The following is a 26420-nucleotide window of genomic DNA, read 5'->3' on the forward strand; positions in this document are numbered from 1 at the left end:
CTGTCTTCCAACAGAAACCGGGAAAACGGACGTGTGTCAGGGGAAAGGAATCCTACATCTGAAGGCTGTAAAGTGATTAAACCAAGGCAGGAATGGGGAGTTGGGAGAGACTCAGGCCTGCTATAGTAAGTAGGAATTCAGCCTGGATTCCATTTCCCACAGCTCACTTCGCAGCAATCCTTACTCTCTTTGTTTTAATGGGGGCTGCCTGATGTAATGAGCATTTCCATATTTCTTTCACTTTAATCCTCACATTTCACGTAGACAAGTGACACGATCACCATTTTACTCACTAGGAAACAGAGTTTGACAGAATGTGACCTGCCCACTTATGCAACCGCGGGGCAGAAGGGTCTTTTTAGAGGTCTTCCCACTACCCCCTTCTCTCACCTGTTTCCTCTTTACTCCAGGGGACAGGATTTAAGACTGGCCAAACTAAGTGAACAACGAATGCAAGGATGCAGGACAGATCTTTAAGACTCAGCCTCTACTTCGGAACGAGGAAGTGGAGAGCTCGCTTTTCTTCAACCTCGAGGAGCTGAAATTTCCAGGGAGTTGTTGAGGAAGAGGCTCCTGAACTTCATTTCGCATTTCAAATCGGAAACAGGCTTCCCGTTACACGGAAGTCCTGAAGCACAAGTGGAGAGTTTCCCTGTCCCTAAACCAGGCCAGACCGCAGAGGACCAGCGAGGACCGGCGAGGACCGGCGGAGACCGCACAGCGCAGGGGTCCGCCCCGGTCTTCCGGGGTTTCCTGCTCATATCGGAATTGGGGCGGAGCCTTCAGAGCGCGCCCCGCGCGATTGGACGACGCCGCTGTCGCTCAGCGCTCCGAACGGAAGGGGCCGGGCACCATTCACCGCGGGGTCCCGGAGCCTACAGGCGGGTGGGAGGGGCTGGAGCGAAAGTTGCGGGTTTGGGGTCCACTGACCGTGGCAATGGAATTGGGTCCCGCTGTGTCCCCCGGGCCTTCCCGCTCCTTCAAGGAGGAGCTGCTCTGTGCCGTCTGCTACGACCCCTTCCGCGACGCCGTGACTCTGCGCTGCGGCCACAACTTCTGCCGCGGGTGCGTGACTCGCTGCTGGGAGGTGCAGGTAGCGCCCACCTGCCCGGTGTGCAAGGACCGCGCGGCCCTTGGGGACCTGCGCACCAACCACACCCTCAACAACCTGGTGGAGAAGCTGCTGCGGGAGGAGGCCGAGGGCGCGCGCTGGGCGGGCCACCGCTCCCCGCGCCTCTGCCGCTCACACCGTGGCCAGTTCAGCCTCTTCTGCCTCGACGACAAGGAGCTGCTGTGCTGCTCGTGCCAGGCTGACCCCCGGCACCAGGGGCACCGCGTGCAGCCAGTGAAAGACACTGCCCACGACTTTCGGGTAAGAGCGGCAGTGTGCGGGAGGTGGCCGAGCGCGCACGTGGCGGCCGGGTGCGGACTGCAACTCAGCATCTCTGACCTCCGCGGCTCCCGCCATTGCAGCCTGCCAGAGCTGTGTGCCTAGGCCCCCGCCTCGTCCTGCGGCCAGGACCCCCATCCCTCTGACTCGGCTAACCTCCAAAGGGGTCGGCCCAGGGGGCCTGGGATGGGTGAAGAGGAAGTGTAAACCGGAAGTGTGGGAAGTGGGGTTACGCGATGCTCCCAAGACGGCCCCAGCCCCTTCTGAAGGCCGGAGGCCCTGCACCCTTTATGCCAGCAGGGTGTGGCACCGGCCCGGTTGAGAAGGACAGGTGTGGGTAAGGCCCAAGAATCTTGGAGCGTGGCACACTCAAGTTAGAGGTATGGGAGTCCAAGACCAGGCCAGGGATATGAAGCCTTAAGGTCTTCCAGAAGGGGTCACATACTTCCCCGAGCTGGCCTTATGTATTGTGTAGGAGTGGAGAGGCTTTTGGCATTGGCTAGCTGGTTTATTCTGGATCACTCTCAGCACCCCAATGCCTAGAGTTCCTGTGGCTATAAATAAAGTGACATGAAAATTAAGTTTGGTATAGAAGTGACACGGAGAATACTTTGGTATACGAAGGAAGAATGATCAGAAAATAAGGATTAGCCAATTTAGGAGTTTTTGAAATTTTTGACCTTAGCCCCTGGTAAAACCATGTTTTGACCTTAGCCCATATTTTTTCCATTGTGATCTGGCACACCCCTGTGTATGTATCCCTTGAAACAAAAGTCCTGTGAAAATGTCTGTTGTACTCTGGCATTTTCTGTTATTTTATTTTTATTTATTGTTTTATTTTAAAAATTGCAGAGGGTGTGAAACACTAATTTATTTCCTCACCTACTAACACATGGATCAGACCCACTGATTAGCTGGTAGGAAGCTGAGTGTATTGAAAAGGAGGCACTGTAAGAACCCCTAATGCCTGGTCTCCAGACACTGTTTTTGTTTTTGTTTTAAGGCCTTTTTTAAAAAAAGGTTAGAGTTTCATACACATTTAGAGTTCAGGTGAAGGGAAATGTCATCAATATGCATGTTTGAATACTACAGTAGCTTGCCAAAGGGATAACCCTATAACTCCTGTTGCCTTATTTGTTTAACAGTGGTCCACAACAATGCTTTTCCCCATTCCCACTGGCAGAAGTGCCAGGTCCTGATTTGGGACAGCTAAAGTAAGTGCTGGGCATTCTGGGGGCTGGGATCGAGGTAGGGGGGCATGGTGGATCAGGTCATGACTAGTCACCATGGGGCTGTGACAGGTACAGATCAGGAAGATGGGCAGGGGTCAAGGCCAGGAGCACTAAGGCAGAACCCCCAGGTCCGGGCTAATCCAGGATTCAAGATTAGGGAGTCAGGTGCTGGGGAAGCACATAGGATCTAATGACAACTTCCTGTTCCTGCAGCAGATGCCTCGTACTGCTCAGTCCCAGGCCTACTTCGAGGCATGAGATAAACAACAATTCATACCTTCAAGGAACTTCAAGCAGAGACCTGAGCAATGAGGAGGTGTTAGCCAGGTGAAGAGAGTGAGGGAGGGTATTTCAGCCAGAGGCAGCAGCATACATAAGGGTCCAGAAGCTGGGAGGCCTGACCTTCTAGGCACTAAGAGAATTTTAGAGTAGTTAAAATAAGGATGGAAGTGTAGCAGAAGCCATGAGGCCCGAGGGTTGGCTTTTATTCTAAAGACTGTAGGGAGCAGTAGGAGGGTTTTAAGCAGAGGGATCGTGCAGTCAGATTGATGGGCACCCAGGGCGATGTACGAGGAGGTAGGGAGTCTAGTCCGGAAAGATCTAAGGCGAGTGCAAGTCAAGTGTGCCCAGCCTCATGCAGGGTGAAACTCATTCAGTGTGTTAGACAGCTATGTATCAAGGACTTGTGTTGTGTTGTGTTCTGGGACCTACGAGGGATGTTGAGGCCGCAGAGTAAGACAGAGCCCTCGGCCTCTGGAGCTCACAGCGTAGCAAGGGAAGTCAGACAGTAAATAGACAAGTTGTCATGCTGGCTGACTGGGTGCGGAGCAGTATGGGAAGGCAGGAGAGGTGAGAAGAGGCTGAAGGGGCTGCCATCGTGTGCTGGGGGAGCTCTGAAAGCTTTTAAATAGGGACTTTGTGGTGAGACGTGTGCTTAGAAAGATCACTTTGGCAACCATGTGAGGAATTCGACAAGAGTAATCATACCAGCCAACACTTTTTGAGCCCTTACTGTGTGCCAGGTGCTCTTGAGTGTTTACACGTCAACAGATTTAATCCTCACAAAACCCCTATGAGGTTGCCACAAACATGGCAATCTAACACAACACAGATGTTTTTTCTCACAGTTCTGGAGGTCAGAAATCCTAAAATCGATGTATTGGCAGGGCCACATGCCTTTTGGAGACTAGGAGAGAATTTATTTCCTTCCTTGTCCAGCTTTTAGAGGTCTTTAAAGCACATTATTCCAACTTCTTCTGTTACCCCATTGCCTTCCTTGACTGTCTCTACTAACTTTCTCTTTCTTATAAGAACCCTTTGATTCCATTGGGCCCACCGAGACAATTCAGGATAATGATCCGTCTTAAAATCCATAATTTAATCACATCTATAAAGTCCTCTTTGTCATGTAAATAATACATTCACAGCTGCTAAGTGCTAGGATGTGGACATCTTTATGCAGCTTGCCACAGGTAGGTACTAGTCTCCCCATTTTACAGACAGCGACACTGAGTCTCAGGTTAAGTAACTTGTCTAAAGTCACAGAGCAAGTACTATATAGAGTTCACCTGGGGCCTTGTTCGGCCCCTACTCTGGTCATGGGCTTTGAGAGAAACTTCTCTGGTCCCCGGGTAAAACTTTCCCTGCTGGCTTTCTCTTCTGGGAGCTGTGAGGACAGCGGATTATGTGTGGGTATTTAAGAGGCTTGATTGGATGAGGACCACTATCCTGCGGTGTGGGTGCCTGCTGTGTGCCAGGCACAGTATGTTCAGTAGAGGGCCGAGGAGTCCTAGCCCCTGGCTTCTTGGAGTCAAATAGGCATAATTGAATAATAATCAGACTGACATTCCTGTGAAGGACAGTACAGGAGGTGACAGATGGCTGTAACAAGGAAGCCTGCTCTTGTCCCCAGTGGGGGGCAGGGGCTGATTCCACAGAGACCTGAAGGCTCGGAAGGAGTTCGCTAAGAGAGGGGCAGCAGGCTGCGCTGGTGGGGCAGAGGGCAGGCTACATAGGAGTCCAGAGACTTCTGGATGAGGAATGAAGGCATCCAGGACAGATCCCAGGGAGCATCTAGGACCTGTTAGAGATCTGAGATTTTGTCCTAAGGACAGTGGGGCGTGAAGGGAAGCCAACTGCTGACATATCCAGACATTTTAAGTGTGGAGACCAGAGCGCTGAAGTGCGTGTTGGAGCTCGAAGGGACAGCCTGTAGCACATGTTTCTCAAACTTGAACAACGTACCCAGTCTTCTTAAAGGAAAAGCTGTTCCAACACCGTGACATAAAATATATTCTCTACCTACAAACGCTAAACTAGCGTGAATTCCTCTTGCTTATTGCACATAGAGGCAGTAAAACAACAACAGTTTACAGATGAAGCACAAAGACTATTAAAGTCAATTCAATTCTAGTTGAAATATTCATCGCTAGACTTTATTTTGCTGAAATGGAAGCAGTGCTCTGCGTGGCTGTGAGGCTTGTCTGACAATACTTGGGATGCTCCTTTACCCTCTTCTAAGTGGTTGCTTGGTTTGCCAGGCTAAATTTCCCTCTTTGCAGATCCGAAACTTCTCCTGTGATACAATCGGCCTTTATTCAGACCTAGCACATCCTTCACCCATTAAGTGTGCTTTGATCCTTATTAGGCAAGACAGTGAAAGTAATGTAGCTTGGTGTTGAGGAAGTTGTTAACAAATACAAGTGCTGGCACCGAAGTTGTAGGAGCTGAAAGCGTGTATCGGCCCTGTTTACAAGGCAACTTGGAAAAGGTTTATCTTAGGGTTTTTTGTTTTTTGTTTTTTAGGTTATTGAATGAAAACACTAATTCAAACTCTCGTGGAAAACTTGCAAATCCCCAAATACAGGCCCAGAGCCACGGGGCACTGTGAGGAGATGATTCTGTTTTACTAGTGAGAAAACAGAAACTTGGAGAAATACAGCAATTCCTGGCAGTGGCAGGGGATGGCAAGGGTACGTCTAGGATTAGAACTCAGATTTCCTGCCTTCCCGTTCGGCATTTGCTCTGCCTTGCACCGTCAAAGCAAGCCTGCCCCGAACTCCAGCCAAATCCCACGCCTCAGAGCTGCCTTGTCCAGACCCCTTTCTTACCCGTCCCATGGGACTGACATGAGAGCCATTTTCTGCCCTCCAGCCTCCTCCTACACCAGCCCCAATCCATTCCCCTTCTGGGGTTCCCTTCCCCTTCTGGGTTCCCTTCTTAGAAACAATCTGGCCAAATCTTACCTAGGAATATTCCATGTTTTCCTTAAGTCTCCCCCCCCACAGTTCTTTCCCCTCTTTTCCTAACTACACACTCCCATCTGAATCCCCCCCCCTTATGGGCCGGGCACTGCCAGGTCCAAGTTGCATGCAGGACATTTACTGCCTGCTTGGACAGGGGCAGAGGCAGGGGCTTACTGAACACTGCTCACTGAAGCTCCTGAGTTACCCAGCCGTCTGCACTAGGCACCGTAGTGGACACCTGCTTTGTGAGGAGGACTGAAGCACCAAGGAGAAAGGAAGAATGGGAGACTGGGTTGGGGTTGGATAAGGAAGGGACCTGGACGAGATCTAGTTGTCTTGGATGCATTTATGCTCTCCATTTAAGGCACCTGGGAACAGCCAGTAGGAGAGTTAAATGAGGTGGTAAGTGGCACCTAATAGAGTGAGAGCCAACACATGCCTGGTGCGCTCTCGGACGCACTTGACATGGATTGACTAGTGGAGACCTCAGCAGTCCTCCGAGTAGGTAGTCTCATTCCTCTCGCCCACATGAGGAAACTGGTGCAGAGAAGGGAAGGAATTTGCTCAGAATCACCTGCTACTAAACAGAAGAGCAGGGATTTGAACTTGGGGGCCAAGTGCCAGAGCTCCTTGCTGCTGTGTCAGTTTGCCTGAAAACAAATGTTTGAAATAGATAGGGCAGATGACACGAACTAGAGACAGATGCCTGGGAACACTGGTGATGGGCTGGGTAAGCATGGACAGAAAACTGCATTCTTCATTTTTATGGTGAAGTTTGAGAGTCTATAGAAGCTTTCATGCCTTCATTTTTAAGGTATGGAGCCTGACCACCAGTGAGAGAGCAAACTTTAGCCAAAGTTCTCGGCAGTGGTTGTGACAAAGACAAGGGTGTAATTCAGGTCTCCTGGCTTTCAGTCCAGGATGCAGTGTGGCATAGGGGAAAGAGCACGGGCATTCGACGGACTCATTGACCGGGCAGGTAGCTACTTGAACGTCCACTTTGTGCTGAGCCCTGGGGATGTGCATGGATAGGACATTTTCTACCCTTGCAGGGCAAGCGTCCTTTCTTTCTGGGAAGGTTTATTGAGCACCATTGTGCTGGGCCAGAGGACCTGCTCTTTCTTGGAAGCCTACAGCCTTTCCAGGAAAGTGAGGTGATTATCCAGGGTAGTAAGTATCCCGGGACGGTAGAATGGGAGCTGTGAGAGCCCACAGGGTGCATCTGAACTCTTCTGGGAAGATCAGAATGGCTCTCTGGAGGAAGTGAAGGGAGCCTGAGCAGAGTGTTCAAGGCCACTGTGAGACAGCTGGGTGGTGCAGACAGGAATTAGTCAGGAGCAACTGCATACATAGGACCTTGGAGGACAGAAAACCTGGCTTGGGCCGGATAGCCATGGTTACAGACATGACTCTAGCCTTTGATAGGTACCTGAGGGGTGCTGTGACAATTTTGGGAACTAATATTTATTCTTTCTCTACACCCTTCCTATTTTCTGTTACATTGCGTAGCACCTGTGTTAATGAATGTTTTGGGTAAAACAATTTTGTAAAATCCTTAGGGTATTACATATACTATTGAAATTTGTTGCTTAAGGAATGAAATTGTAATTTTTTTAAATAAACGATGTAGACTATATAATCACATTCTGAATCCTTTAGTGTAAATAAAACTTCCTGTTTTGCATGTTTATAAATAAGTAATCTTGGGTGTTGTCATTTGAAACTAAAATCGGAGCTCGTTTGCTGTTTTGGGCTTGGGATCTGGGCGATGGCCCACACCTGTCATGGGCCATTTAGCTCCATCCAGGGCAGTGATGACCCGTATTGGTGCTGACCAGGCTTCACCGCAGATAGCCCTCTAGTCAGCCAGCAGCTTCTGCTCATTGAGCACGCTCTGTGGGCTACATGCGGTCCCTTAATGGTCCATCCGAGTGGATACAAGTATGGTTAGTGTTCAAATCAGAATATCTAAAGCAGACGAGGAAAGTGTATTGTTTAGATTCATTTGAATTCATACTGTTTGCACGCAGTATTTCTAGATTCACCACTAAATGCATGCAAGGGGAAATGTGGAATAAAACATGCATCATAAATCCCAAGAAAGGGGAAGAGAAGGAAATACTGAACAAGTGGGACAAGAGAACAGAACAAGGCGATAGGTTTAAATGCAAGTGTATCCGGTAATTACCTTAAATATTCCAGTTAAATGACAAAAGTTGTCAGATAAGAAAACAACCCAGTTCTATGCCACTTAAATAGGATTTTAACGACAGATGAGAAAAATCAGTTTGTTGAAGTTCATTCAGTATACTTTTGTTAATTTACTAAAAAATTAGCAAACGAGGAAGGGAAGGAACTTCATTAATCCGATTAAAGATACCTACTGAAAAACTTAGATCAGATACCATATTTAATGGTGAAACATTGAGTTTTCTCATTGGGACCAAGAAAAAGACAGGAATGTGCATTATGACCAATTGTATTCAGTTTTGTGCTGGAGAGCCTAGCTAATAAAGTAAGTCCGGAATCGTAAGTCAAAGGTATAAGGTTAGGAAAGAGGGAAACTACACTGGCATGAAGTGCAGATATGATTGTATATATCTGCATAGAAATTTCTGTTGCAGAGAAAATAACAAGGTGCTACAGATAAATTATGTATATAAATGAGTTTAGAAGAAGGTTGGTTGCAAAATCAACCTTAAAAGCAATTGTATTTCTGTATATCAGCAAATATAAAAAATTTACAGTAGTATAAAAATCAGCTATCTAACAATAAATACAACAGTGCACATATCTGGCGGGGAAAAATACACAATTTCACTGAAAGACATCAAAGACTGAGTGGCAAAATATACCATGTTCACAGATTAGAAATCTCCAAACTGATCTGTAGAGTCAGTACTATGCTAACCAAAATTTCAGCATGATATTTTGTGGAATTTGGCAAGCTGATTCCAATATTTGTATGAAAACTCAGAGGGCCAATGATTGCCAAAACATTGTTAGGAGACATTGAGCTCTTAGTATATTTTAGAGCTATCGAAGTTAAGGCTGTGTGATGTTGACAGGACAGGCAGGTGGGCCAGGGGAACAGACTAGAGAACTGGAAACATCTGTGTTTGATGTAGGTAGAGGTGGCCTATACATCAATGGGGATGCTAGTACTCTGAATAATGGTCCTGCGGGGGCGCCTGGGTGGCTCAGTCGTTAAGCGTCTGCCTTCAGCTCAGGTCATGATCCTGGCCTTCTGGGATCCAGCCCCCATCGGGCTCCCTGCTCAGCGGGAAGCCTGCTTCTCCCTCTCCCGCTCCCTCCGCTTGTGTTCCCTCTCTCGCTGCCACTTTCTCTGTCAAATAAATAAATACAATCTTTAAAAAAAAAAATAATGGTCCTGCAGCAGTAAGCTCCCAGGTCATACCATTCACAGGATAAACTCCAGGTTATCCACACCGGACCTAAATGAGAAAGGAAAGGCGTAAAGCTTAAAACAAATAATTTAGGATATTATCTTTGTGACCCGAGGATATGGAGGTTTTTGGGTATTTTTAAGCAGTTTGGGAAGAGAGGAGGTATTTTTTAAAACAAAACCAAGGAGTCCTAATTCTAAAGGAAAAGACTGGTTGATTTGACCATATGGAAATTAAGAAATATAAGTGATACATTAGAACGTACTTCTTACACATCTAACCCATGAAAGTCATATATTGAACATTTATAATAAATTCTTACAATCCAGTTGGAAAATGGCAGGCAACTCCATTGAAATACGGTCAAAAGATTTGAACAGGTATTTAAAAGTAAAGATCCAAATGGTTAATAAACATTTTTCATTAATAGCACTTGTGTGGTATAAACTGGTACAACTGCTTTGGAAAACAGTTTGGCATGGTCTACTGAAGTTGAAGATACACTCGTGGCCCATTCCTGCTCCCAGGAATGTTTTGCACGGAGACAAGTGTACGTGTGTGCCAGGAGACACATATAAGAAGGTTCATGCTATTTGTATTACTCGAAGATTGTAAATGACCCAACTGTCCATGGACACCAGAATGGGTAAATGATTGTGGTGTGTTCTTACAGTGGAATATAGTGCAACAATGAATGATAAACTTACATGCAATAATGTGTTTGAATCCTACAAACCTTAACGTTAAGGCAAAGGAAACAAGACACAAAAGAATGCATACAGAATGGCTCCATTAATATAAAGTTCAAAACCAGGCAAAACTAAAGTATATTATTTAGATTAGGGATGCATACATGGGTGATAGAACTATAAAGAAAAGCAGGGAAATGCTGAACAAATTAGGACCTTTGTTTCCTCCGATAGGAAGAAGGGGATAAGATTGACAAGGTACACATCCTGGGTGTGGTTAAGAGGTGTTCGTGTATAACTACTTAAGGCACATTTATGGTTTATGCCAAAGCAAATAAATTGTCAACAACAGGAGATTGAAAGGTAAAAAACAACTCATTAAACCTGAGAGAAATTGAAGGGATTTCTTTGAGGAAGAAACTCTTTTTGTAACTGACAAGAAAAGGCTAAAACTTCCAAAGTTTTCATTTTATGGGCTTTTAAAATTTTGAGGTATAATTTATATACAAGAAGACGCAGACATCTTAACTGTTGAGTTTGAGGAATTCTGAGTGTTACACACACACACCCTATACTTGCCTCCCCAAAGGAACTATGGAACGTTTCTGTTACCTTGGAGAGCTCCCTTCCCAGCCAGTCCACCAGGAGGCAACCAGCTTATGATTTCCCCTTATGCTTGTGCTGTCCCTGAGCTTCACGTACATGGAGTGATACCATATATACTCTTTTGTATCTGGCCTCTTTCTGGCAAAATTTATACATAAATACTGGGGATATATATAATATTATAAAAGTTATGAAAATATATGTATAAAATTTGTATATACATGTATATGTAAACATATATGTATATACACATAAATTTATATGTGTACACAAATTTGTCCATGTTATATGAGTCAGTAGTTCCTTTTCTGTTGCTAAGTAGTTTTCCATTATATGAATATGCCATAATTTATCCATTTCTTGATGGATATTTGGTGGGTTTCCAGTTTGGGAATAGCCATTAGTTTTTAAAATGTGTTGTTTAGTTTGACATTTATAGGAGGAAATTCATTAACATGCTAGGTTATTGAAAGAATTGGGCAAAGTATTGACAGAATTATAAACTTATTTTCTAGAACTAAAAACTGACAAATTTGGGAATAAAATGACACTTTTATTTTTATTTTTTTTTAAAGATTTTATTTATTTATTTGACAGAGATAGAGACAGCCAGCGAGAGAGGGAACACAAGCAGGGGGAGTGGGAGAGGAAGAAGCAGGCTCATAGCGGAGGAGCCTGACGTGGGGCTCGATCCCATAACGCCGGGATCACGCCCTGAGCCGAAGGCAGATGCTTAACCACTGTGCCACCCAGGCGCCCCAAGATGACACTTTTAGAAACATAAAAGGCAGGCAGACAAACGTAGTAATAGCTCTCTGAATGAGATAGGGTGTGCAGTGTGACTAAGACCGTGGCCTTTATTGTTGGATACAAATCCTGGCTCTGCTAAAGTCTAACTGTATGATTTTGGCAAGTTGCTCAACTCCTCTGGGCCTTGTTTTCTCCTCTGTAAGAGGATAGTGCCTGCCACACAAGAATGTAAGAATAAAGTAGCATGACCTCTGTTAGGCCCTTTATTTGGTGTGTGATGCATAGCATATGTGCAGTGATAACTGCTTATTACTGATAGAATCATTGGTGGATCGCATCAACTCGCACCTCAGAGAAGGGTCATTTTGGGGTTGGTCTTTGCTGAATTACACCAGAACTCTCCAAGTGCTTCAAGAGCTTGGGAAAGGACAGGGACTGTCACCGCCTCCCCACCATCACCATCTCTCTTCATCCGCCTGCAACTCCCTAGCTGTTGAGGTTGAAGGCAAAGGGCTGGGCTGCGTTGTTTTGGGGCCAGCACACCCCTGGGTAACGTGTGTGGGCAGTTGCTTCGCTACTATCATCCATGCTTATTTGGCAAATCACAGAATTGTTTTGGACTTTATTATGTGACTTCGTAGCAAAACATCTTTTGCCACAAAACAATAGGATGATATTTCACTGGCCTTGTGGGATATTCATACTGATTTCATTTTGCTATTGAGGAGGCACCTTAGAGATGAGTACTACAGAAAACGAAAAGATCTGTTATGTAGTCTCAAGAAGATCATAAAAATGGCCACAAGGAGTAGAAAAGAAGAAACCTGCAGAAAATGAAATCACTATTTTCTGGAGTACAGCAGTTAAAAGAACGGGTTGTGGAGCAGGACAGACAGCCTAGTTATTGCTGTATAACAAGTTACGTCCAAGAATACTGGTTTAAAACAGTATCTATTACTTCATGGTTTCTGTGGGTCAGGAATCTGGGCGTGACCTAGCTGGGCGTGTCTGCCTCAGATCTCTCCCGATGCTGTGGTCTCATCTGAAGGTTCATGTAGGCCAAGATCGCCATTCGAGCTCCCTCACTCATGTGGCCGCCGGTGGGGTTACGGTCCTTGTGGGCTGCTGGTTGGAGGCCGTCCTCACTTCCTACCCCCGTGGGCCACCCCACAGGCTGGATCACAATGTGGCAGCTGGCTTCCATCCAGCTGAGCAAGCCAGGGAGGGTGAGAAAGAATGTGCGCAGGCTTTTTAATCACCTCATCTCAGAGGTGATTCCCTTTGCTTTTGCCACATTCTGCTGGTTAGAAGCCAGTCATCAGGTCCAGCTCATGGGGAGCAAATTCCACCAGGGCATGAATCCCCAGAGGTGGGGACCACTGGAGCCATGTTAGAGGCCGCCTCCTTCAGTCTGCCGTCTGTTCCCCAATGGTTCTTGTCCCCCTAGCATTCAGAATACACTCACCCCCTCCCAAGATCCTCAAATATCCCATTACAGCATCCGCTTCTGAATCTCGTCATCTGAATCAGGTCCGGGTGGGGATGAGGCTTTTGAGGACAGATCTGTATTATGTATTGCTGCATAACAAATCACCCCCAAATTTGGACTCTTAAAGCAGTAGACTTTTCTGTCTCACAGGAGGGAGGGATTACCAGGGGCCATCGTAGAGGCTGCTTACCCCCCACTGTCTAGGTTCACATCCTTGTTCTGCCACAGACTAGCTGTGTGCTCTTGGGTGAGTCACTTCCCTTTTGTGTACTTTTGGGTTTTGTTTTTTTTTTTTTAATTTATAAAATGAGGCTAATCCTGTTACTTACCTAATAGGGATAATGTGATGATTAAGTGACATAATTGGTAAAGTAATTAGCACATTCCCTGGCAAATAGTAAATGCTCAATAAATGCTAGTCACTTATAATTCATGCCGTTAGGATTGTTACTATTTTTCCAAAGGAAAACTTGGTAAGCTTTCTTAGAATGAGGAGAGAAAAGTATAAAAATGGAGAGAAATGGGTAAGCCTTGAATACAAAAGGTAGGAATCCAACCTAAAACTGGTAGTGGTTCTTCAAAGAGTCCAAGGAGATCAGAGCAGTAACGGTTAAGTTTAACTAAACTGAAAGTATTTGATTAAAGCAGTGATTAAGGTATTTCGTGGCATATGCACTATTGGAATATTGCAATAAGTTGGGGAGGTGGGGAGACATGTAGTTTAGAGAAGGCCCTGTAGGACTTAACTGGATTGACCTGTAATCAGACCTGTTCATTACCGACTGCAGGCCAGTCCAGTTTAGAAAGTCATAAAGAGAGCCTGTGAGCACAGTGTCTATATAGTGGCAACAGCTCAGGGGTTCATGGACAGCCTGGACCAGCTGTTGGCCTGAGTGGGATGCCCTTCTATGCTGTACTGTGGCCGACTCGAGAGGGAACAGGTCATTGACTTCCTTGGCCGTGTCTCCCCATCTGTACCAGGTATAAAAAAAAGGGGCCAGTTAGAAGGTGTCTGAGAGCCTTATGCTAAAAACCAGAGTCAAGGTTAGGGCTTGTGGACAGACCGGTTGAGTAAATGTGGCTGAGTTGTACCCACACTGAAGTGGGACTCCAGTTGTAAATGGACTATGTCCTCCCTGTGCCTGGCCTCCGGCCCTAACGTTCCTCCTTCTCGTTCCTCACGGCAGGCCAAGTGCAGGAACATGGAGCATGCGTTGCGGGAGAAAGCCAAGGCCTTCTGGGCCATGAGGCGCTCCTACGAGGCCATTGCCAAGCACAATCAGGTGAGTGCTCCGGCTGGGCAGGGAGACTGGGGACACCTGGGGCAGTGGGGGAGTTGGTGGGGGGAGAGGTGAGGGTGGTCCGGCCCTGGCTGTGGGTGTTGACACAGAATCAGCCTTCTGTAACTCTGAGGGTCTAGCGTAGGCACGTCCTAGCTTGCTGACCGTGGCGGCACTGCCGTGGCCTCCCTAAATAGCTGGGCATGGCCATGCAGCTGTGGGGGGGGGGGGGGTGAAAAGTTACCTGTGCCATCTACAGTGTGGTTTCAGACTAACTTCAGTACGTGCTGCACTTGACCATGTACCCGGGTGCTCATGCCAACAATGACCTGGGGCTCTTTAGTTATTCCTCTGTCCACCCAATGCTCTGTTTCCCCTGCCACCCCCCATCTTGGCCCTGTCTCCACTGTTCTCATCTTGCCTCCTACTTGGACCCCAGGCTTCCACTCTTGTTCTGCAATCCATTTACACATAGTGGACTGATCTTTTTGAAAAATACATGGATTGCGTCACTCCTCTGCCTAAAATTGCCGAGTGGCTTCATTACCTTTGCAATCCAGACTCCCCACCATGGCCTCCAAGGCCCTCATCCAACCCCTGCCTGCCCCTTGGCTTCATCTCCTCCCATGCTTGGCTCCAGCCACACTGGCCTTCTTTCTGTCCCTCAAATGAACTACGTCTTCTCCCCAGACCCTCCCATAAGGAGTACCTTGTCACTGCGATCTCAGCTCAGGCATCCCTTCGGAGAAGTGTTCCCTAATCACTCCCCAAGTAGTCCTCTGCCTTACTTGCTCTTCTATCTCCCCATTTTGATTTCTTCAGAACTCTTCATTACCTGCAGTTAACACTATGTTATTTTTTTTTATTTACTCCCATTAGAATATAATGAAAGCAGGGCTGTGTGAGAGAGTTCTTGGCACACAACAGGTGATCAATGTATGTTTGTAAATTGAATGAATGAATTGCCTCCCCTCTTTCCCCACTCTCATTGTTTATACCTTGGCACCCTCTCTTCCTCTGAGTCCTGTGTGGATTGGCAGCCGGGTTTCCGACAGGTTGTGCTGGCTTTGCTGCGTCACTCCCTAGGTGAGTGCTTCTACCAAGTACTGCTCAGCGAAGACCCACCTGGCTCGGGCACTCCCCACCCGTGCCCGCGTGCCCACGAGAGGGGACCAGGCTCAGAAAGAGTCTCAGTAACCTCTGGCAGAGGAGTGTCCCCTGAGCTGCAGAGCTGGTGGAGCAGAGCAGAAGGAAGGATTGTGAAATGTTGGTGACCAGGGCCGTTACGCAAAGCAGAGCTACTTTCAAAGCCAAACCCTGAACTCCAGGCCTATCCCTACCCTCTTCTAAGCTAATGTCCCCATCTGTAAAAAGACAATCCCGTTTTACTAGGAAGTTTTTAAACATTCACTTGAGATAATGTGTGTGAAGTGCCCAAGAGAGAAAAGTCCTTCAACATTTCTTATATCTTATGGACCAATAAACTGATTTGAGAGGTGTTTCTCACTTTTTCAGTGAATCATTTTGTCATATTGTCAGAGCCATAGCACCTGTTGAGCCCCCAGTCCAGACATGGAGTGACTGGCCCGCCCATGGCGAGTTGCTTTCCCTGCAGGCGCCATGGAATCATGGAGCTTCACCTCTGTCACCTGAGTTCCTTTCATGGCCAGCCCCGTGGCCATCCCCGTTCCCCTGGCTGGCCTTGTGCGGGACTGCAGTGGCAGTGTCTGGGGCATGTCCGTATGTCCACATGACAGCACCCGTCTGCCTGGCCCAGACCCTGTGGCACTCTGACAGGCCCCATGTGAAGATTCCAGGATTCCCATGTGATCCACGCTTTTCTCCTAAACCCAGTCAGTGCAGGTGGCTGAGGGAAGTGAAGGCTTCGAGGTTTACCCCTTTTTCGCGAGGCTCCGAATTGCCAGCAGGAATGGGGGCTGAACTTGACTTTGCACTGGTGGGGTTTTCCTGCCTGCTGTTTTTTGTCTTCCCGTGGGACAAAAATCATCCTGGATTTCACTGCCTCCCGCCATGCAGGATCAGTCTTGGGAGCCTGGTATTTCAGCAGTGCCATCTCTTCTCATTTGTATCTCTTTGACTGTTAGTTTGTATACCGTTTTACAAGTGTGAAGCCATTTGTGTTTCTTCTGTGAATGCTTTTCTTTTTTTTTTCTTTTTTGCATATTTGCCTTTTCTCCTAGTTGGAGTCATTAGAGTGCTTTGTATATTAAGAAGAAGAACAGTCTTTTACATGTTAGAAATATTTTTCCCGGTTTGTCATTTTTTTTTTCAGTGAATCATTTTTACTCTTTTTGGGTCAATTTCACTTTCTCGGTGACTATTTTGTCATCACGTTGTCAGAGCCATGAACATATATTGAACTTTCAGTCTGAAGATGAGATTAGTGATTGCTACAGCCCACATTTTGAGTTGTTTTTCCAGTTGTCCTCTTGGAACTGTATTTCTGTATTTAACTTTTATTAGTAGTCTCTTGCCATTCAAAACTTCCTCTTTTTATGTCTATTCAATGATCTCATTTTTCTTTGAGGCTTCTCAGTTTTTTATTACAAAAGGTCTTTCTCATTCGAAGGTGAGCACTATTTCTCTGCTTTTTCTTTGAGTGCGTTTATGGTTTTGTTTTAACTTTTAAAAAAATTTTTTAAAAAATTTATTAGAGAACAAGTGAGAAAACATGAGTGGGGAGAGGGAGAAGCAGACTCCACGCTGAGTGTGGAGCCCAACGCAGGGCTTGATTCTAGGACCCTGGGATCAAAACCTGAGCCGAAGGCAGATGCTTAACTGACTGAGCCACCTAGGTGCCCCGTTTTAAATTTTTTTTTAAAGCTTTTTAAAGTTATGATTAGGGGTAAGCATACTGTGAATGATTCAGCTTTAAATACTTCCTACTCCTCTTTTGATGCCTCTGGATCAGACAGATTTGAAGTCCTAAGATGGGAAGGCAGATAATTTTTAAAAGTCATTGTTATTTGCAACAGTTCATTTCTGTGATTCAGGATTTCCCTTGCTATGGTGAGCTGAACCAAGATATACAATATTGTGTGTTGAGGAAGATACAGATGACAGGGGTCATCTATAAGCAGATTTGATTTGATTTTCTTAATTTATCAGGACAGCCTCATTATGCTGTGTGACTTGAAACTTAGCAATTTGTGCTAATAAAACTGCATCTGTATTTAACTGTTGGGGTTCTATCCACAGTCTCTGTTGAAAAGAGCTCCTTTGCTAGAAACCTGAGTGTCCCGAGGCCGGGTGCTGCCTGAGAGGTTCCCTCCGAGCCTGAGCCTCTGTGGCCCCGTCCCACCCTGTGCTGTAGGTGGAGGCTGCGTGGCTGGAAGGGCGAATCCGGCAGGAGTTTGACAAGCTCCGCGAGTTCCTGCGCGTGGAGGAGCAAGCCATCCTGGACGCCACGGCTGAGGAGGCAAGGCAGAAGCAGCGTCTGGTGGAGGAGAAGATGAAGCGACTGGCGGAAGACACCGAAGCTCTGGCCCATGAGATTGAGCGTCTGCAGGCGGAGATGAAGGAGGACGATGTTTCTTTTCTCATGGTGAGGGGCTTGCTGTCTGGCTTTGGGGACGGGGGGCAGGCGTTGGGGAGGCCCCCACCCGCCCAGTCTTCCTGCAGTGTTGGGGTGCTGGGCGGGAGGAGCCCCCGGAGGAGGTGCCCTGCTTGTCAGGAGGCCAAGAGGATTTTCAGCCCGGTGGAGCTCCTGAGGACTTTCTCACTTCTCCCTGCTGCTCTCCTTTCCGTGTCCCTCTCCCTGCCTCTCTTGTAGGCTTGCTCTCTCTCTCTTCATTTCTTCTCTCTCTGCTCCTTAATACAGCAGAGTACCTTTTAAACAAGGTGGACAAGTTGTGAAGGTAGTGTAGACCCCTAGGTTCTCCCATTGTTAACACCTTGTATCACCTCGTGGCATGTTTGTCCATAGAAACCTGACCTTGGTGCATTGTAATTAACTAAATTCCAGACTTATTTGGAGTCTACCAGTTTTTGCATTAATATCCTCCTTCTGCTCCAGAATCTAGTCTGGGGACCTGCATTGCATTTGGTTGTCCGGTGTCCCAGTCTCTGCTGGTCTGCGACGGTGCTTTATTCTTTCTGTTTTCCATGACCTTGGCAGTCCCGAGGACTGCTGTCCAGATAGCCCGTAGACTGTTCTCCCACTCTGGGTTTGCCTGATGTTTTTTTCATGATTAGACAGGGGTTGTAAGATTTTACAAAGAAGACAAAATGGAATATTCTAAAATCACACAATTATTTTAATTTTTAATTTAAATATGATGTTTTGGTATTCTCTATTGCTTTCTTAAGAAAAGGATGATGCCATTCTTGCTTTTAAAAATATGTTTAGTTCATTTTCTTTTTTCTTTTTATGTTTTTCACCTTCCACCGGCCCCCCCTCCTCTTGCCCCCCAGGAGTCTTATAGAGACGTGTCTGTGACTGGAAAGCTATTTTGGGAATCGGTCAGGATAGCGAGCTATCTCTTCTACTTAGAGAACTGTTCTCTCTGGAAAAGAGAGACTTCGTAGAGTGGTTTGAGAGGGACAGATATATCATCAATTCAGCCCAGGTGTCACATCCCGGTTGGGCATCCTTATGGGTTCTCTGCCTCACACAAAGCTTTGAACCCTGGTGTCTCCTGTCTCCAAAATGGCCCTGATGATAAAATCATTTGGTGGGTTCTGAAAGCTAGATTCCTTGCTGTTTCTGTTCAGGAAATGGGAGTGGCCAGGACCCAGTGTGCTTTCAGGGATGCTTTTGTGACTTTTTAAAAAAATATATAACAGCTTTGTTGAGATATAATGCATATACTATATAATTCAGTCATTTAAAATGTATAATCCAGTGGTTTTCACTCCATTCACAGAGTTGTGCAACCATCACCACAATCAACTGTAGCACGTTTCGTCTCCAGAAACAGAAACCTCATACCCTTTAGCTGTCGCCCTCGTGTGCCCCTCCAACCCCCACCCCTGCCATCAGCCCTCAGCAAACGCTAATCTCCTTTCTGCCTCTAAGGATTTGCCTCCTCTGGACACTTCCATAAATGATTTCCATATGTGGAATCCTATCAGATGTGGCCTTTCATGACTGGCTCCTTTCACTTAGCGAGTTTTGAAACTACATCCTGTCGCAGCCTGTATCAGGACATGGCTGAATAATATTCTGTTGTATGGATAGACTACATTGTATGTCTCCATTCATCCATTGATGGACGCTTGGGTTGCTTCCACCTCTGAGCTGTTATGAATCACACCGCTGTAAACATTCATGTGCAAGTTTCTGTGTAGACATACGTTTTCCTTTCCCTTGGGAATGTGCCTAGGAATAGATTTACTGAATCATATGGTAGCTAGTAAGTTTAACTGTTTGAGGAACTGCCACACTGCTTTCCAAGTGATTGCACGGAGTTTATAGTCCCATGAGCGGTGTATGAGGACTGATTTCTCCACATACTTGCCAACACTGACCTTTTTTTCTTTTCTTCTTCTTTTTTTTTAATAGCCATTGCAGGGGTGTGAAATGGTATCTCACTGTGGTTTTAATTTGCATTTCTCCCATGGCTAACGCTGTTGAGCATCTTTTCAGGGCCCTGTTGGCCATCTGTGTATCTTGGGGAACTGTGCATTCAAGCCCTGTGTCCATTTTTTAAATTGGGTTGCTTGTCTTTTTGTTGTTGAATTATAAGAGTTTTTATATATTCTGCATACTAGACCTTTATCAGATAATATGATTTATAAATAGTTTCTCCCATTCTGTGGGTCATTTGTTCACTTTTTCGGTAACTTCCTTTGAAGTACAGAAGCTTTTCACTGTGATGGAGTCCAGTTTATCTGCGTTTTATTTCCTGTTTGTGCTTTTGGTGTCCTAGCTAAGAAACCATAGCCTAATCCAAGGTTGTGATTTTTTTTTTTTAAGATTTTATTTATTTATTTGACAGAGAGACATAGCTAGCGAGAGAGGGAACACAAGCAGGGGGAGTGGCAGAGGAAGAAGCAGGATCCCAGCGGAACAAGGAGCCTGATGTGGGGCTCGATTTCAGGACCCTGGGATCATGCCCTGGGCTGAAGGCAGACGCTTAACGACTGAGCCACCCAGGTGCCCCAGAAGGTCGTGAATTTTATAGGCTTAGCTCCACATTTAAGGCTTTGAGTTAATTTTTGAAATTTTTGTATATGGTGCAAGGTGGGAATCCAAGTTCATTCTTTAGCGTGTGGGTATCCAGTTGTCCCGGCACCATTTACTGAAGACTATTATTTCTCCATCGAATGGCCTTGGCACCTTGTAGAAAACCAACTGACAGTAAATAGGAGGGTTTACTTCTTGACTTTCAGTATCCACTGATCTGTGTCTGTTCTTACGTTAGTACCACGCTATCTTGACTTGAGCCACCAACTTTGTTCTTGTCCAGGCTTGTTTTGGCTATTCTGGGTCCCTTGAATTTCCATATGAATTTTAGGGTCAGCTTGTCAGTGTCTGCAAAGAAGCCAGCTAGAATTTTGATGGGAATTTTATTGAATCTGTAGATCTGTTTGGAGAGTATTGCCATCTTAGCAATATTAAGTCTTCTGATCCATGAACATGGGATGGTAGGACTCCTTTTGAGGTCAGAAACTTACATGTTGTTTTTTTTTTTTTCTCTGTGTTTGTGTCTTTGTTTTTTTTCTCTTTTAGAAACACAAAAGCCGAAAACGCCGGTAAGTTGCCAAGGCTGTTGGAGGGGAGGGGAAGAGCAGGCAGAAATACCAGGGGTGCCAGCTCCAGTGGCTCCAGGGCCAGGCAGGTAATGAAGCCAGCTGGGTGTAATACAGAGGGAGTGGTGGGGACTGGCCAGGAGGGAGAGAGCCCTCTTTCAAGGCATTGCACTTTGATTGGCACTGGTGAAGTGTTGTTTTCCTGAGTGTGGAAAATGACCATCCACTGTGTGGGGAGAGAATGTGTCATCCAGCACACGGCTTGTATTTCTCAGTGGGTCCTCCCAACATTTAGGCTTGTTTCTTGGTTAGTCCCTCCCTCTGAGAGCCTCGGGACACACTGGTTTGTGTTCATGTCTGTTGGGTTCACGGTGATGAACTGTATCGCAGTCAGAGCTGCACAAAGATGGAAGAGAGTGCTTAGGGGAGTAGTGAGTTTGCTGTCGCTGGAGGTGTTCATGCAGAGGTCAGCGATACCTTCAGATGTTGGGACTATAGGACCCTTAAGGTCCCTTCGGCCTCTGGATTTCTGCCCACAAGGACGGGACTTGTGTCTGAGAACCTCCTATTTATATTTACCCCAGCTGGGGCAGGTTGAGCCTGCGTACTGAATCCTGAGGAGCTGTGAGCAGCCTAGGTGGCTACTGGCTCCTCTCCCGTCAGAGCCCAGCCCAGGTTTGTCTTGGGTAGGGTGGCCAGGAATGAGCCCTGTTGCCTGTTTCCCGCTGATCCAGTTAGGCCCAGGATGCATGGCCTGGCCCTGCCCACCCGGCCCAATTCTCCTTTCCCAGCCTCTTCTGCACAATGGAGCCAGAGCCCGTCCAGCCTGGCATGCTCATCGACATCTGCAAGTATCTGGACTCCCTGCAGTACCGTGTCTGGCGGAAGATGGTCACGTCTGTAGAGTCCGGTGAGTGGGGGGGTGGGCAGGGGTTACAGGCAGGGGAGGCACTTCATGCAGGGCAGAGCGCCAACCGAACTCATTTCTGCCAGCTTTCCACCTTGTCAGAGCTTCTCCAGCCCCTTTCAGACTGGTCCCTTGGTGCCCTCTCCACCCCCTGCCCCACCGCTCAAAGCTGTGCTGGCAGAACCCCTTTCTCTTTGGGTCCTGACACTCGCCACCTCTGCAGAAAGAGGAGCTGGCTGCCCTCTCTTTTCAGAACTGTGTTGTATAGGTAACGAAAGGACTGAGGGTTTACGTCCCCTTATTATTCATATGTTGAAGCCCTAACCTCCGATGTGATGGCATTTGGAGGTGGGGCCTTTGGGACGTGATTGGGCTACTTGAGGTCATGAGTGTGGAGCCCCAGGATGGGATTAGTGGCTTTGTAAGGAGAGGCACCAGGGAGCTGGCTTCCTGTCCCTCTCTCCCCCGTGAGGACACAGCAAGAAGGCGCCTTCTGTGGGCCAGGAAGAGGGCCTTACCGAAACCCAGCCACGCTGCACCCCAGTCTCAGACTCTGGTCTCCAGAACTGTGAGAAACACGTTTCTGTTGTTTAAGCCACTTAGTCTGTGGTATTTCTGTGTAGCAGCCCAAGCTGACAGAGACGTCATGATTTCATAGGGAGAACTGTCAGTGACCCAGATGAACGTTACGTAACGTGCTTCTCTCAGTTGTCATGGGACTTGTGTGAGCATCGGGGTCCCTGCTTCTGTTGGTTTCCTCTGGCTGCCGTAACAAAGGACTGCACACTGGGTGCCTTCAAGTGACCGATTTACTTGCTCACAGTTCAGAGGCTGGAAGTCCAAAATGAAGGTGTCAGCAGGGCCATGCTCCCTCTGAATCCTACAGGAGATCCTTCTTTGCCACTTGCTAGCTCCCGGCGTTTGCCAGCTGTCCTTGGCTGGTAGCTGTAGCTCTGTGATCTCGGCCCCTGGTGTCACCTGGCCTTCTCCCCTCATGTGTCTGTGTCTCTTCTTCTTCTTTAGCTAAGGACAACAGTCATATTAGGCTAAGGTCCCACTCAACTCCTGTCTGCTCTCATCTTAATCACGTCTGCCATGACCCCATTCCGAGGCACTGGCAGTTAGGACCTCGGCATCTTTTTTTGGTTGGTCATGGTTCAACCCACAACACGGCCCCTCAGCCCCAGATGGCTCCCTCCGGGCACTGGGGCCGGATGGGACACGGTCGTTTTGGGGGGATGGAGGTCCCGCTGGCATGGCAGAAGGGTGGCCCGTGAGGTTTGCTGATTTTCCCCCACTTCCCGCCTCTGCTCTCAGTGCCTTTCAGCTTCGATCCCAACACCGCGGCCGGCTGGCTCTCTGTGTCCGATGACCTCACCAGTGTCACCAACCATGGCTACCGAGTGCAGGTGGAGAACCCGGAGCGCTTCTCCTCGGCACCCTGCCTGCTGGGCTCCCGCGTCTTCTCCCAGGGATCCCACACCTGGGAGGTGGACCTGGGGGGGCTGCCGAGCTGGCGGGTGGGTGTGGTGCGGCTGCGCCAGGACGCCGGCGCCGAGGGCCACTCGCACAGCTGCTACCACGACACCCGCTCGGGCTTCTGGTATGTGTGCCGCACGCAGGGTGTGGACGGGGACCACTGCGTGACCTCGGACCCGGCCACGTCGCCTTTGGTCCCGGCCATCCCTCGCCGCCTGCGCGTGGAGCTGGAGTGTGAGGAGGGTGAGCTGTCCTTCTACGACGCCGAGAGCCACTGCCACCTCTACACCTTCCATGCCCGCTTTGGGGAGGTGCGGCCCTACTTCTACCTGGGGGGCGCACGGGGGGACGGGCCCCCCGAGCCTTTGCGCATCTGCCCCCTGCGCATCACTGTCAAGGAGGAGCTGGATGGCTAAGGCTGGCCCGGAGCCTGCCCGACGCTGCCTGGGACTTGTGTCATGGTCCTGCTTCCTTTCTGTCCCTCTTCGTCAAGCCATGCTCACCTCAGTACCTCTGAACCATCGGCCGCCTTGCCAGGATCTGCCTGCTGACCAGTCCTGTCCTTTTCCTGTGACTCCAGGCCCCAAGCCATCTCCTTGGTTTCTGGTCCCTTCTCCAACCACAGTTGAAAGTCATCCAGGAGACACCTCATTCCCCAGAGTCATGGCACCTCATGACTAGCCTGCTGGGCTGAAAGGCACCATGTGAATTTTCTAAATCCGAATTCCAGGATATCTGGGGGTAACATTTACTTCGAGAATGGGCCTGTTTTAACTTATAGGTTTTATTATCTGGGTCTGATGAGGCCAGCAGACCAGGAGAGGCTGCAACAGGAAAGCGTTTGTTATTTGCTATTCCCAAGAGGAGGGCCCTACCACGCCAGGGGAGCGGCCACATGGGGAAGCACCAGGGCCCCTTAGAAGCAGAGGGATTTGAGGAAGCCCAAGGTAGGAGACTGCTGTGGTTTTAGTGACAGGAACAGGCGAGGCAGGGCTCTGGGTAGACAGGTTTGGAATCTGCTAGTTTGAATGATCTCGGCGGGCTCTGGGGCATAGGGACTGCCCCCAGTTGTCAGGGGTGCCTGGGATAGGGGATGATTGGGGGGGGAAAACGGTGGCTTAGCGTGTTAGAGCCCTGTGAGAGCCAGGTAAAGGGAGCAGTTGGGGGTTAGCCCGATAGCTCTGGATTGGTTGGTTTGTATACGAAAGGCGTGCTCTCAGGGAGTTGATTGCTTTCTAGGAATTGGCTAGCCCTGGGAGGAGCAGTTTCCCATAGTCAGAGTATCAAGAATACAGAAAATAAAATCTAGTTCATACAGCGCTGCTGCTGTGGGTTTGGGGAAGGACCCAGGCCCAACTTGTCTGTCACTTTATACCAGTATTTTAAAACCACTCCACAGAGCCCCCTCTTGTCCCCCGGGGCAGAGGCAAGGCTGTCAGGTCAGCTCTGATGTATCTATTTACACTTCTTGGACTATTTCACTTAGGAAAGGTGATTTTAAAAACCACAGTTTAGACCCGTTCCTGCTGTGGGCCTCGATTCCTCATCTGTAAATGCTATAGGAGGACTGGAGAATTATGTCCTCTAGTTGCTGTGATAGAAATAGCTCTGATTCATTCTTATAAAGTAACAAGAAAGGAAGGAAAGAAGGGTCCTTTTCAGTGAGGAGTAGGAAAAGGATGCGGTCTGGGAGGGCCTAGAGGGAGAAGGGCGGGAGGTACCTACCTCGCTTGGCCTTTGCTGCCCTCATCTGGCTCCTTCTTGCTCTATTGCCCTCTGTGTTTCCATCCTGATTTCTTCTGCCCCCACCCTGCTGTGCCTGTGGACTTAGAACGCCGCCTTTTCTTCCTCATACCTGCCTGCAGAGAGTTTTTAATTGTCCCAGGAAACAGCATGGTGAAAGGAAATACTGGCCTGTAGGGGTGGTGGTGTTCTCCTCGGGGGCATGTTCCCGTGCACCAGGTTCACAGAAAGGATGATTCAAAACTATGAAGTGGTTATAAACGTGACATGTACAATTGATGTGGGCCACGGGGAGGGACGCAGTAGGAGATGCCACTAGGCTAAGGGGACGGGGTTGGAATGTTGGCACACTGGTGTGCCCAGGCCCCGTCAGAACGCACTGAGGCTCAGGGAGCTCAAGGCACTTTGTGGCCAACACATCTGAGACCAGTGTGCAGTCTCTATGCATTTATCTAGCCCATCAAATATAATCTCTAGGAGAATCTTGACCTGAAACTATTTTGTTAGTTATATAATAAACTTTTAAAAATGTTTTTTATTTCCAACTTAGAAACTGGAAAGGGGTTTTTAAATAGGATAATTTGGATAGCCTGGACCTCTTTTTTTAAAAAAATAAAAATGATATTTGAGCTAAAACCCGCTTTTTCTTTTGACATTTTCCTTTCAGTGTTCTTGTGATGAGCAAAAGTTCATCCATGTTGTAGCATGTTTGTGACCTTATTCCCTTTTATGACCAGGTCATATGCCATCGTGTGGATATATACTACGTTTTCTTTGTCCATTCTTCAGCTAATGGGCATCTACATTGTTTCCATTTTTGGCCATTACAAGTAATGTGTGGACATATGTTTTGTGTGGACTTGTGTTTTCCATTCTCTTGGGTATCTATCTCCGTAGGAAGTGGGTTCGGTGGTGCATGCATGAACTCTGTTTAACCTTGTGAGGAGCCACTAGGCTATTTTTCAGTGGAGCTGTACCATTTTGCATTGTCATCAGAGGTGCCAGAGGGTTCCATCGTTCCATATCCTTGTCAACACTTGTTATTGTTGGTCTTTTAACTTAGCCATCCTAATAGGGGTGAAGTGATATCTCATTGTGGTTTTGATTTGCATTTCCCTGATGACCGATGATACGGAGCATCTTTTCATGTGCTTGCTCGCTATTGTTATATCTTCTTAGGAGAACTGTCTTTAGATCCTTTGCCCATTTTTGACTGGGTTTCTTGTCTTTGTATCATTGAGTTGTAAAAGTTCTTTATACGTTCAAAATACAAGTCCCTTATCAGATACATGATCTACAATTTTTTTCTCCTGTTCTGTGGTGGTCTTTTCACTTTCTTGATGATGCTCTTTGAAACACAAGTTTTTAACTTGGATGTCCAGTCTTATTTTTTCTCTTGTTACTTGTGCATCCTAGAAATCTCCCTTTCAACACTGCCCTTAAGCCCAGGTATCCCAATTTTTGGATTGGCTCGGGCATGGGGCAGTTC

General features: G+C 47.5%; 1 protein-coding gene across 1 annotated transcript; it reads left to right on the plus strand.

Moving 5' to 3' along the window:
* The first annotated feature begins 832 nt into the window (after nt 1-832).
* TRIM35 (tripartite motif containing 35) lies at nt 833-25567 on the plus strand. The gene is made up of 6 exons (XM_026518954.4): nt 833-1372; nt 13996-14091; nt 17423-17653; nt 20783-20805; nt 21594-21712; nt 23027-25567. Exons 1-6 carry the CDS (start codon nt 938-940, stop codon nt 23602-23604), a joined length of 1482 nt encoding a protein of 493 aa, XP_026374739.1. The 5' UTR covers nt 833-937; the 3' UTR covers nt 23605-25567.
* Nucleotides 25568-26420: the final 853 nt, after the last annotated feature.

This window comes from Ursus arctos, unplaced genomic scaffold (genome assembly GCF_023065955.2).
Source record: "Ursus arctos isolate Adak ecotype North America unplaced genomic scaffold, UrsArc2.0 scaffold_11, whole genome shotgun sequence".
Lineage (NCBI taxonomy): Eukaryota > Metazoa > Chordata > Mammalia > Carnivora > Ursidae > Ursus > Ursus arctos.